At 38.0% G+C, this 13,752-nt stretch overlaps 1 protein-coding gene across 1 annotated transcript in view; it reads left to right on the forward strand.

Moving 5' to 3' along the window:
- PRKAR2B (protein kinase cAMP-dependent type II regulatory subunit beta) overlaps positions 1-13,752 on the forward strand; it is a 111,055-nt gene that overhangs the window by 18,817 nt on the left and 78,486 nt on the right. Inside the window, exon 2 of the mRNA XM_027968589.2 lies at positions 6,802-6,837. Within this exon, the coding sequence (XP_027824390.1) occupies positions 6,802-6,837 (36 nt within the window). The remainder of the gene's footprint in view (positions 1-6,801; positions 6,838-13,752) is intronic.

Here is a 13,752-nt window from a genome sequence, read left to right on the forward strand (position 1 = left end):
TGCCGTAGTCCATGGGGTCGCAGAGTTGGACACTACTGAGCTACTGAACAACAGCAACGAAAAGTATCTTTAGATAGTGCTGGCATTTGAGAGGACCTGCACAGGGTTAAACTGAGTATTCAGAGAATGTCCTCCTTTTTTTAGGAGACATTTAAGCTGAGCCTAGAATAGCAGGAACATCATTCTGTGAAGACAAGGTGGTGTTTTCTGTACTTTTGTGATTAGACCAACCTTAATCACATTTCCTGATGGTTTTGTCTTCATTTCAGAGCCCTTATATTTTTCTTAACTACTCTTTTCTGGGTCTGATTTTATTGTGCCTTCAGGGATGTGTGAGGATTTGAACTCTCCTAGCTTTTGGTTTTTGTAGTATTCTTAGTGGTCTAGTCTGGATTGTTCACTCTTAACAAAAAAAAATATTAGGAACAAAACATTAGTCTCTGTAAATCTGCCCTTTACACATATTTGATCTTACAGGTTTAGAAGAGACAGTTTTAGCATATGCAGAAGCAGAGATTACATTGATGTAGTTTTGGAAATGGCCTTTCCCATCTCCAATTTTATTTCGGAGTCCACATTTCAAAATCCTTCAAGTATTGGGAGCCTCTTTCTGAACATTGTTATTACATCAACTCTTTGTGTGGCTTTATAAGCTTAACTACCTTAAGACTCTTGTAGCTGAAGCTGAATTTTTCTTCTGGTCCTAAGAGGGTATTTTTGGTAAAGTTCTCATGAATTAAAAAGTGGAGAATCAAGTTCATTCATAAGCAAAAGTAAACCAAGAGTGTTTTTTCCCCTAAAGTAATAGTTATATTCTATTACGTCGGTATTTTAGAATATCAGTTATATTTTGAGGAGTTTGCTTTGTGAATAGAAAGAATGAGACTGTGCATCTCTTTAGTGGTCCTTAAAGGTGGCATTAAAAAAAAGCTGAACGTCTGTATTTCATCTCATTCTGCCCTACTCCAGCCATGCTCCATGTATATGGGTAGATGGGACACCTAAATCTCACATTATGTAATTGAAAAGGAAAAAGAAAACTGGTCCCTCAAACACTTGCTTCTCAAACAGTTCCCATCACGTCTGATCAGAAGTACTTTGAGGGGACATAGCTTTAACAAAGACACAGGAAATAAATAAGTGGTCCTTTGCAATGTCAGAAAGTAAGCATGTATAAGGAAGTTTGAAAATTGTGTTTGGTTAATTAGCACAATATTTCAGGTTTTGTTGTATATTTGCTTTAGTGGCTGTTGATCTTTTAAAAAAGTTAAATTTTCCTTCCTTCAAAGGTGAGCCTTATAACTCAGGCATAAGAGAAATTTACTCTGAGCCAAGTATTTATTCTGTCAAAAATAATTACCTAACATGGTTTCAGTTGACATAATTTCTAGAATCTTTTATTTAGAGAGCAGATTTGGAAAATGTTTATTCTAGAAAAGGTGACTCATGAGGCTGGGGATGTTAATTATTGCGCTGACTCCAAGACTGTTGTGTATGTCTTACTTCAGGGTACATGAACTCTTTTCTGCAGAGTATTTAACCAATGTGGCTACCGTATAGATAGAGTGGCTGTGTGTGTGTGTGTGTGTGTGTGTGTGTGTGTGTGTGTTTAATGACCATAAATCACAACTTCTTTCCCAGCATTATGCTCAGAGATGCAGACTATCTGTATGATTATCAACCTGGCTTTTCTTTTTGAAGGCCAAACTCATTGGTTCATGCTTGCAGTTGACTGCATTTGTTTTCATAGAATTTCTTGAGTTTTCTAGTTTCCTGTGAAATTTCTCTTTTATCTAAAATTTCCTGTTAGAGTGGCTGCTTATGTGGTGTAAGCCCTTGCAGACATAGTATTTGAGAATACCTCCTGACTTGGTCAAGCTCTTCAGAGGCAAGGACTCTGTCACATTCCCAGTGCCCAGCGACCACATCCAATAAATAGCAGAGTAAGTGGGACAAGGAGACTTGCTCTGTTTACTTCACAGAGTTGATGGATTAACCCTCAGCTGTTGAATCAGTGCCTCTTATCTGCCAGGCACTGCTTATCTTGGGCTTCAGGCAAAAAGAAGTGAGAAGATAAGCAGGTCCCGCTGGCACTGGTGGGGAGTCACAGGTGTGGGAGGTTGTTTTCTCTGCTAGGAATAGAGAGGCTTATTCAGCCATCCTCAAGTAATGGAGCATTTTTCTTATAAGGATGCTCCAGGATTAAAGACAACTTGAATCAGCTACACTTCTGTGTCTCCTGGGGGCGGAGGAATTAAGACCCATCTAGTTTGGAAACTGACAGAATCTCTGGTTAGATAAGCACGAAAGATATTCATAGGAAGACAGGACTCTCAGTATTCTGCTGGAATGGCACTTGGGAGAAAGTCAAACCTATATAAACATTTCTGTATTTTCCCTTGAGGATTCATTAAAATCATAGGTTATATCTGTTTCAAATGTCAGAGGCATTTAGTATATTCTTAAATCATATTTGTTTCTCCAGGCAGGCTATATTTTTCCTTCTATATTCTCCTAATAGTGTGTGTGTGTGTGTGTGTGTGTGTGTGTGTGTGTGTGTGTGTGTGTGTGTAAATACACTCCTGGAATATCCATAGAATAGGAAAGTGAAAGTGAAAGTCACTCAGTCATGTCCCACTCTTTGTGACCCCATGGACTATACAGTCCATGGAATTCTCCAGGCCAGAATACTGGAGTGGGTAGCCTTTCCCTTCTCCAGGATCTTCCCATCCCAGAGATTGAACCCAGGTCTCCTGCATTGCGGGGTGCTTTCTTTACCAGCTGAGCCACAAGGGAAGCCCAAGATTACTGGAGTGGGTAGCCTAGCCCTTCTCCAGCGGATCTTCCCAACCCAGGAGTCAAAGCGGGGTCTCCTGCATTGCAGGCGGATTCTTTACCAACTGAGCCATCAGGGATCCATAGAATAAGAAAATCTAAAGGTGGAAACCAAGACTCTGCGAAAGCCTACTTTGTCTTAGTAGATTTTAAAACATCATCTGTTAACTTTTTTGTGAATTTGTTCTGCTCTTTACTTTGTATATTTAAAAAGTGGTAATGTTAAAACTGGTAATGTTAGCTCACAATAAATAAACATCAATCTTTTATATTTGAATAAGAATTTATAGTTTATAGGCACTTTCAAAAAGATGTTTATTTTTTCTTAAAACCTTCTTGAATTAAGGAGGGCAGATGTTACCTTGCTTTTTTTTTAAATTGAGAATTTAGCTCAAAGTTACATGATTCATCCATGGTTTCCTAGAAGGCAATGGAGCTGGTGGAGCCCATGCCTTCTGACCCTAGTTGGTGCCCAGTGGTGCGTCCTTCTTCACCTTCCCCCTGCTCCTCTTCCCTGTACTTGGGTTCCTGTGAGAGAAAACACCAGGCACACCCTGCCCAGATGCACATTGCTTTACTTCCAGAGAGGCCTCCACCCTAAATCTCAATCTTCTTCCCGATTTTGGCTGCTGGACTTAAAAAAAAAAAAACAACAAGAAAAATGGTGAAGGTTAGTGTTGGTTTGCCAAGAGCTGACGTAGGAAACGCTTGTGTTTTATCCCTGCAAGTGGATATGAAGGGATATGGTTATGAGGCATTGGATGGAGTTTTGGTAATTTTGTCAAAATCCGGTGTTTACCTTGACAACTGCATAACATATGCTTGGTGCCCCCATCTTTTCAACTACCCAGTCCTGTGCCCCATTTACAATGGGAGACAGAAGTCATTGTCATAGAACCTCTCTACCCACAATTTAAAATTTTACATAATTTCTAGCAAAAATATAGAGAAACAAAGGCAAGTAAGTTATAGTAATGTGTTGCAGTAGGCATGTGCTTACATGTTCACAGGAAGACATAGTTAGATTCTCCCACTTGTTGAATCCCTAAGAATATGAAAGCTGCAAATGTAGTCTAATCAGGTGTATTCTACTGGCCATTCAGATACCCCAAATAGAGTAGTGACATGATTTTTTGAAATGATGAACAAATATTAATGTAATTCCCAACAAAATACCAGAAGCCCGCCCAGTTCCTTTGATTTATGTTGTGTTTGTGTTGCAGAAAGTTTTATGTATATTAAAACTGCATCTAATAATTGTACTTGTATATATTAAAAAACGGAGAAGGCAATGGCACCCCACTCCAGTACTCTTGGCCTGGAAAATCCCATGGATGGAGGAGCCTGGTGGGCTGCAGTCCATGGGGTCGAGAAGAGTCGGACACGACTGAGTGACTTCACTTTGACTTTTCACTTTCATGCATTGGAGAAGGAAATGGTAACCCACTCCAGTGTTCTTGCCTGGAGAATCCCAGGGACAGGGGAGCCTGGTGGGCTTCCATCATGGAGTCGCACAGAGTCAGACCCGACTGAAGCTACTTAGCAGCAGCAGCGTAAGTCTTATTTATTTTTTGGCTGTGCTGGGTGGGTCTTCGTTCCTGCATGGGCTGGGCTTCTCTGTAGTTGCAGCAAGCAGGAGCTACTCTCTGGTTGCAGTGTGCAGGCTTCTCTTTGTGGTAGCTTCTCTTGCTGCTGAGCCCCAGGCTCTAGAACAGAGGCTCAGTAGTTGTGGTGCATGAGCTTAGTTGCTCCACGGCATGTGGGGGCTTCCTGGACCAGGGATTAAACCCATGTCTCCTGCACTGGCCAGTGGATTCTTTACCACTGAGCCACCAGGGAAGTACTGTACTTAAATAATAAACAGTGTTGGAATCTAGTCTCAGATGGTTGCAAGTTGACTTGCTTGCCAACATGAGTGTCCAGTTGGATATGTGAAAGCATGAAAGTTGTGAGATTTAGGACAGTTCTTTGTTGTATAGAACTGTCAATGTCAAATCGTCTGTCAAATGTCAAAGATGTCCTCTGAATTATTAAGACCGTTGAAAAAATTGCTCCCACAAACTTAGAGTACACCTCCAAGAAGGCAGTGTCACTACCTTGAAAATCTGTCTCTGCCTCTAACACTTCAGAAAGACGCACAAACCTGAGGGACCCCAAGGGAACGAAGACATCCCAGGATTTCAAACCAGAAGCTCATTTTGCTGTGACTTCATTGTCTAGAGGAGAGTCTGGAGCAGGAGGCAGAGAGTATCTGCTGTGTTTTCACCCCAGAGCTGAGATATGCTTTTTACCTTCATCTTGCTCTGGTCAGCCTGCACTGTCTATTCTGCATTCTTGTGGTTGAAGGTTTTGTTACTCTCTCCTTTCCCATCCTTATGGCTGGCTTGGGGAGGCTTCCTTTAGACTAGGTTCTAAAGGAGTTGTGAAAAAGAGATTGGAAAATATCCAGGAAAACTGGTGGACATTTTTGTGTGTGTGTGATATGTAAAATATAACTACAGTTTATCTGATGAAAGATTTTTATGTAAGGGATTTGTGACTTTGCAGCTATATGGCTGAATTAATTTGGTATGTAAATAGTGGCAATTTTGTACCTTGATCATTTGAGAGGATATAATTTTGCTATAAACTATAGTATTTTAATAATAGGGTTTGTGAATTATTTTATAGAATTAATCTTTATTAAAAGTGGAGATCAATATGGGAGGAAATGACCTATTACTTTGTGATTTCAAGTGTCAGTATTTTTGCTTTCTGCTCTTGGTGGAAAGCATTTTGGGGCTAGAAGTGCTTGAGTTCAAATACTCAAGTTCCGCCACAGTGTGGCTGTGTGATCTAAAGCAAACTAATCAGTATGTCCGAGCCTTACTGTAAAATGTTGTCATCAGTAATGTGGAGGTGCTGATATTTAAAGGCATAGTTGCAAGGATTAGTGTAAAACATCTGACAGAATTTTTTCTAGTACTTATACGTAAGCATCTGTAATTTTTGTGCTGTTTGACATAATGTTGACAAAAATTTTAGTCGTCTTTTTTTACTTGACCTCTATCCATAGTGTAAACTGTCTTTATAATGACTGTTTTAAAAGTATTGAAGTATTAGAAAGTATTATAGTGGACCCATGACATCCTGCTACTAAAATACACTCTGTAGTTAGTACCTGGTGTTCTTTCTGTATATAATATGAACTGTAAACTTACCTGCTTCTATCAAGAAAAAAAGCTTTAAAAAAAAACAACCTTCATTTCTTGAGATAGAAACAAAACCAAGAGGAAACAACAGAGCTGAGTTGAGTGTGGGAAGTGGGCCAAGGGTGGGCTCACCAGTAGGGCAGTACAGTCCCACACCCAGCCTGAAATTGTAGCCTTCTGCAGACATATTTGCATGTCATGGACTTCCGGGTTGAACACAAAAATTGTCAGCACTACAAACATTAAATCTGAGAATATCAACAATATACTATCTTTACCTAATAATGATATCAGCATATGTGAACATTAGTTTTGTTTCCAGATTTTTTCATTGTGAAAATGATGCAGTTAAATAGATTTTTCCTTTTCTAGTAATATTTCTTTGAGACAACACTCTTAAAAGTTGAATTACTTTTTTAAAGGAGATAAACCTTTTATGATACTTCATGTAATTGCCAAATTGTTCATAAAAATATTATATAGATTTGTACTATACTAGGTAAGTAGTTTCAGCCACACATAGCTAGGGATTTTCATTTAAAGAGTTTTGGAGGCACTAATTTAACAGATGAAATATTGGTTTTAATTTATATTTCCTTGTCTAGTATTAAATTTAAACATTTAATTTTCATATATTTATGTATTTCTTCTAGCACTTGTTATTCATTCCTATCTTCCTCTTATTTAACTTATGAGATAACAATTTAGTTCCTTTTCAGGGTTTTGGATAAATTAGAATTTTATCTAAGCATATTATCCCACTTTTCTCTTTCAGCTCCAGTAATAAACCGATTTACAAGGCGTGCCTCAGGTAAGTCTCCTTATGGATTTTGCTTACTAATGGTGACATTTTAAAAATGGGCTGAATAAGAAGGTATGAAAAGAATAATTGCTATAGAGTAATAACTTATTTATCAGTCATTTTCCCAAAACAGCCATATGATAAAATCAAGAACTAGGAAGTAAATGGAAATATCCTCTGAGTGGCTGAATTTAAAATCCCACTGTGGCTAATGTATGGAGACTCTCACCCAAATTTGTTTATTTCTGCACTTGATAAATTACTAATGGTTATCTGGTTTGCCAGCCACAGTTTAGAAGAAGTGATTCAGAACTTGGGTAAAAGTGAAATCACTCAGTTGTGTCCAATTCTTCGTGACCCCACCAGGCTCCTCTGTCCGTGGGCTTCTCCAGGCAAGAATACTGGACTGGGTTGCCATTCCCTTCTCCAGGGGATCTTCCCCACCCAGGGATTGAACCCGGGTCTTCTGCGTTGCAGCCAGATGCTTTACTGTCTGAACCACCAGGGAAGGAGACTCAAAACGGGAAGGGATGATAGTTTTTAATAAAGACATGAAAACTCATAACACTGAGATGTAAGAACTTGTCATCATGGAGCCATTTAGAATAGGAGCAAATTGCTTTATATTTGTTGGTATCCTAGAGATACCTTAGTAACCTCTTGCATATTCACAATGAGGGAGACCTTAGCCATTGGCAAGAATTTAGATTTGGTTCCCTACACTGGATACTTCCCCCGTGGCTCAGCAGTAAAGACTCTGCCTGCAATGCAGGAGATGCGAGTTCGATCCCTGGGGTGGGGAGATCCCCTAGAGGAAGGTATGGCAACCAACTCCAGTATTCTTGCCTGGAAAACCCTGGGCAGAGGAGCTTGGCGGGCTGTAGTCCATAGGGTTGCAAAGAGTTAGACATGATTCAAGTGACTTAACACGCACTTGTACTGGGTACCACCTACATAACATGGGTGGGTAAGTACAGGACACAGCTGAAAGCATTTCTATCCTAAGTGAGTTTGGGCATTGAAATGGATAAATTATTGTTTGGAAAATTCACCTCTGTGAAGTACCTTCTTCTCTAAAGATACAGGACAAATGAAGTACTACCATGTTTGGTTTGAAAAAAATGACATTCTTTTATTTATAACAGTTTTTTGGTTGAAAAACAAGATAAAATTCAAATAGATCATCTTTGACATTTATACAATAAAAATTAGTCATTTATTTCATAAAATTACTTCCTTTCTATATGTGCTTTATTATTAAGGGTGTTTTAAAATTAAGTTTTGTATTTAATTTGTCAACAGTTACTGGTATAATTTACTCTTATTATGTGGTGACCAGGTCTATAAGGAATAAGACAGAGATTAGGAAAATATGTTCTATTGGGATGGTATCTGCTTTATCCTTGTGAGCTTTTTGTAATGTCAAGGCGTATCTATTTTAAATGTTGGAAACAAAGAGTAGATTATAATGCCTTTTGTGGAGTGAGAAATTATGTGTTTGTTAGTAAGGTATCAATCAGACTTTATCCCAAAGTAGAGTAATCAAGAGTGATTTTATTCTGGTGTAATACATAGTCTTTGTCAATAGTGATGAAAACAGAGAGGAACGATAAGAGAGAATCAGTAGTGTGATATCTTGTCTTCATGATGTGAGAGTCTTTCCATAGAAATGTAATTAAGACTCTTAGAATAAATTATCTCCCTTTCTGCCTGATGTGAGACATTATTTCTGGGCAAATTCCATTAACATGTGTTGTTCAATATACTTACCATTGGTTTGATAGATCCAGGGCTCAGTAGGTTCCTGAGTGGAGTCTTTACTAGACTACCAGGGAAGTCCCAATGTCGGTTCATTTTGAAACAGCATTGATTCAGCCCCTACCACCGCGGCTAAATCTGTGTCCATTGTATCTTAGCAAAATTGGCTGGAAATGCAGGTAAGATGGAACCCCAGCAAAGAAATACGCATTCAAGTCAAATGTTGCATTTTTTTCCTAGAGTGACAGGTAATAGGAAATGTGAAAACAGCAGGAAGCAGTTGAAAGAGAAATGAAGTGATATCAAGTTCAGAGCCGTGTTACAAAAGCTTTTGAAGGTATAAGTATCGTAGTGCTGTGCTTAGTCGCTCAGTCGTGTTGGACTCTTTACAACCCTAATAATATAACATGCTGGAGACCACTGTAGGAATGAACTTTGACGGTGATTATTGGGAGGAAAAGACAACTGGCTTATGGAGTACCCTGGTAGGTCAGGGACTATGCTAAGCATCTCATTATATACATTTATATCTTATATACATGTATATCTTATATACATTTTCAGTCTTTCGGGCAAGGGAAATGAAATATTTACTACCTTAGATAAAAAGATCACTAAAACTTTTTTGACAAAGAAGAAAACAGAAACAGTCTTAAGGCATCTTGAGGAGGAAATTCTTTATTTCTCTTTGTAAATTTAATTTAGTGGCTAAAAGTAATTTAATTTAGAAGTGGAGATAGACTTCAATTTCTTTTGAAATAGCATTTCCAAAAAATAACAAAAATAGATACGCACTTAAAATAGAGAAATTCATATTTGATAGTTAAAAATATTTCTTTGGATATCTTTTTTTGATGACATTTTAGTTCAGAAATACTTTCTAGAAATAAACTATAAATTTGAATTTGTAATGTGAGACCTGTAATTTAAGGGAAAAAAAATTACGTCAGGTAAAATCAATCAGACGTATAGGATATAAGAATTTATTTCTTATTTATCTATTATTTTTAAATGAGGGCTTCCCTGTAGTTCAGATGGTAAAAAAAAAATCTGTCTGCAATGCAGGAGACCTGAATTCGATCCCCGGATTGGGAAGTTATCTGAGAAGGGAATGGCAACCCACTCCAATATTCTTGCCTGGAGAATCCCATGGACAGAGGAGCCTCATGGGCTACATACAGTCCACGGGGTCGCAAAGAGTGGGGCACAGCTGACTAACACTACTACTACTATTTTTAAATAATAGTTATAACAACAAATACTGTGTGTATACATTACAACAATCAAAAACAATTTGATAGTGCTAGGTATTCAGTCACTTTTGATTGAATGAAAGCTTGGGACTATTATATACATAGTCCTTATCTGACTGAGTTTCCTAAATCTTTGAGGTTTTGGCTTTGCAATTCATACTGCATCTGTCAAAAGTAGATATTTCAACCCGAGTGCTTCAAACAAAACATGTTTCCTTTTCATGCCTTTTGTTGTTGTTGTTATGGTTCAGGAGGATGAGGGGACTTTTATATTAAGAGTGTGTCTAACAGATACATTATTCTGGATCCTTTTTATACTTTTAATAGCACTGTATCTGTTGAACTGTCTTCATGTGTTTCCAGTGCCCGCCCATAAACCTGTTGGTTTTTCTTTCTATAAAAGGAATTAGTTTCACTCAGTTTTCAAACAAAATTCTTAGAATTTTAAGAGTCTTTAGAAGTTTCATAAACTAGTTTTCCATTTGGTTCAGAAATGAAAGGCATGTATTAGTAACATTGTGTATGTTTAAAATGGACAGAGTGTTGATTCAATACATTTATATATTACAATATGATTATCCATAAACTTATTTTTAAACAGCATCCCATGATCCTAATCCTATTTTTAAACAATTTTTTTTGTTTTGTTCTTTCATTCTTTTATGATCCATTTCTCCTCTGAGTAATCACTTCTTATCGGTATGTCTTTTCAGATATACAAAAGTCATATACATAATCTGTTTTAGACTTTTGATAGAAATAACACTGATAATTTGGGGTTTCATTTTCTTAAAGCTTATGGACTTTGTTTTGGAAGATTGTTTTTTGATGGAAAAGAAAGGAAATATACCGTTTATTGTTTGTTGTTGTTTAGTTGTGAAGTCATATCTGCCTCTTTGCAGCCTCAGGGACTGTAGCCTGCCAGGTTTCCTCTGTCCATGGGATTTCTCAGGCAAGAATACTGTACTGGAGGGGAGCAGGGGATCTTCCCCACCCAAGGATCAAACCCCCATCTCTTGCTTGGCCGACGGATTCTTTACCACTGAGCCACTGGGGAAGCCCATTTATTGTTTAATTACTATTAAAATTAGTGGTAGTATAGAGATAGTGGCTGAATAAATCTTTGAAGAATAAAACTTAAAGCAAACAGCAACTCTATTGCATTGTGTTTTATCTGGTATATTGTATGGGAAAGACCCTAGAATGTAGAGTTACACAGACTTGAGTTCAAACCACCCATTTACTGTGTGAATTTGTAGATAAGTTATTTATCTCATCGAGTGTTTCTTATTTTCATTTTCTTTCACTTTGAGGTCATAGCAGCAATAATCACCTTGTTATGGGTAAGTTAGATGGTTTTTGTAAAGCAGAGTATCAAGGCTCTCAAAAAAGTTGGTGGTCAGCCCCCTGGAACATAGTTTAGAACAAAACAATAAAATGCTCAACTCTGTGTCTTAGTCTGTCAAAAAAGCCTTAAAGAGTCATAACAGTATTTGATATTCATCCTTTAATATGGGTCTCTCTTTTTATTGTTTACACATTGCAGGGTTTTTTTTTAAAGAGCTTAATGGTTTTCCTTTGTGGTTTTGGCTCTGAATTGAAAAACAAATAGAAATGACCCATTAATCTTGAGACAATGCCTTCTCAGGAGGTCAGACCTCTCTGAATTTTTTTTAACCTCAGAATTTTATTTTGAAAAAGTCAAGCTTATAGAAAAGTTTGAGGAATAGTTCAGTGAACACCTTTATCTAGATTTCCCAGGTGTTACTACTATTTTGCCACATTTATATGCTCTTTTCTTTTTTTCCTTGCACATGCCCAGACGAATACTTGTATTTATTTATTTTTAACTGAACCTTTTAGGAATCATAAATAGTTCATGCATATCTCCTGAGAACAAGGACATTTTCTACATAATATAACATGCAGGGAATTTAACCTCGATATAATGCTGTTATCTAATCTACTGTCTAGAGTTCGATTTCCTCAGTTGTCTTGGTATGTCTTTTTTTTTTTTTTCCTTCATTCAAGCACATTCAAGGATTTGACATTGCATTTAATTGTCATGATTCCACTTTTCTTGTCTTTCATAAGTTGGCTCCCTGAGATTTTGAAAACTGCTTTTCTAGAGTTCTGACAATTGTCCCCAGCAGTGAGGCACCTCCCCCTGTGACTTGTTCTTAGATTGTACGGACACATCCACTGTCTGGTCACGATGCCCCATTGAAGACCATGAAGTCTTTGCCTGGACATTTAGTATTGCTTTCATGAACAGCTATTGAGCATCACTTGATCTAGTACATCATTTTTTTTTCCTTAAAATGGAAGTGAAAATGAAACTCCAAATTATGAATTAGCTAATTTTCTTTTCTCATGTTGAGAATTAGCTGCTGTTCAATTTTTAGCCATAACATGAGCAACTGAATTTTATAGTATATTTTTAACAGAGCTAAGATCTAATTTTCCCTAAACCAGCGTGTGGAATAATTCAGAGGTGAAATTAAGTCTTTGAATCTCACACACCCACTGTGTAAAATGGCACATTAAAAACTCAGTAATATCACACTCAAACAGAGCATGGTTAGTTCCCAAGAAAAGTAGTGAAATAGCAGAAGTTCAGATCTCGTCTTGAATCTGATTCAGGGAACATATGCTTCCTTGATTCAGGGAGCATATGCTTCCTTTTGTTTTGTTTTGAAAATATTTTGTAGCCTTGGTGTTCATTGTTTTTATTTTAAAGTTATTTGACAAGAGCTTTTAGCCCCCAAATTGTTTTCTCCCCGAGGTCATTCTCATATTTTCAAACTCATTTGCTGGTATGAATATATTTACATTTATATTTTGTGCTTAGAAGCTTATTTCAAGTTTGATAGTCAAAAACACTAGATAATGCATTCTGTGAGAATCCTGCTTTAATTTACTAATTCATTTAGCAAAGGTTACTGAGTCTTTATTTTGTGCCAGTTATAGTGCTAAAGATGCAGGAAGAGCAGGATAGGGCCCCTTAGGAAGTTCAGAGTCTAGTAGGTGTGTGCTTAGTACCACAATATCCAAAGAGTGAGAAGGAGAAAAGGTATAGTTCTTCCAGGGTGTGGGGCTCACACAAAGGTGCCATTGAGCTGGTCTTTAAGGCTTATGATGTGGGTTTCAGCAGGTAGATAAGGGCAGTATCTGTACTTTGTCACTAGTAGCCAGCTGTTTTTATTATAAATCCTTTTTTATAGTCTGGTGCTCTACATTTGACCTCTGCCATCAGGCACCTGTGGCCTGAAGTAAGCAGATGCTCAAGGCCATGGACAGCAGAGGCTTGAAGGCCAGGAGTTATTTCTGCCTTTAACAAAACCATTGCTGCAACATGTTTAGGGTCTCTCTTACCAGGGGAGGCCGTGTGGGCTCTGCTTTCAGATAGACCTAGGCTGGAGTATTTACTCTGCTACTCATATAGCCGCTTATTAAAAGTGTGTGTGTGTGTGTGTGTGTGTGTGTGTGTGTGTGTGTGTGTGTGTGTGTGTGTTGGTCTTAGGTACCTCTGTTTCTCCAGCTATAAAATGGAGATAAGAGCTATCTCACAAAAAGATTGTAATGATTAAACAAACAATAGATAATACATGAAAGTCACTTGATACAGTATTCACCCCAGTTTGGTTCCACAATCTCAGCCTGAGTTTCACATGAGTCTTCGAAATAGGCAGGGGCCTCCAGGAGCCTGGACTGGATTTAAGGTTGTCCGAGGTATCTTGTCGACTGCACAGTGGGACACCAAGAATTGTTTAGAAAGATAACACCCAGGGGCGGGGCTGAAGTTAAGAGTCAGACAGCTCCGTGGAGGCAGCCAGATGAAACCAGAGTGCCAGCACTGGGCAGGGAGGTGAGAGGAGGGTGGAGGATGGACCTGGCGGGGGCGGGGTGGTCT

This window comes from Ovis aries, chromosome 4 (genome assembly GCF_016772045.2).
Source record: "Ovis aries strain OAR_USU_Benz2616 breed Rambouillet chromosome 4, ARS-UI_Ramb_v3.0, whole genome shotgun sequence".
NCBI classification, from domain to species: domain Eukaryota; kingdom Metazoa; phylum Chordata; class Mammalia; order Artiodactyla; family Bovidae; genus Ovis; species Ovis aries.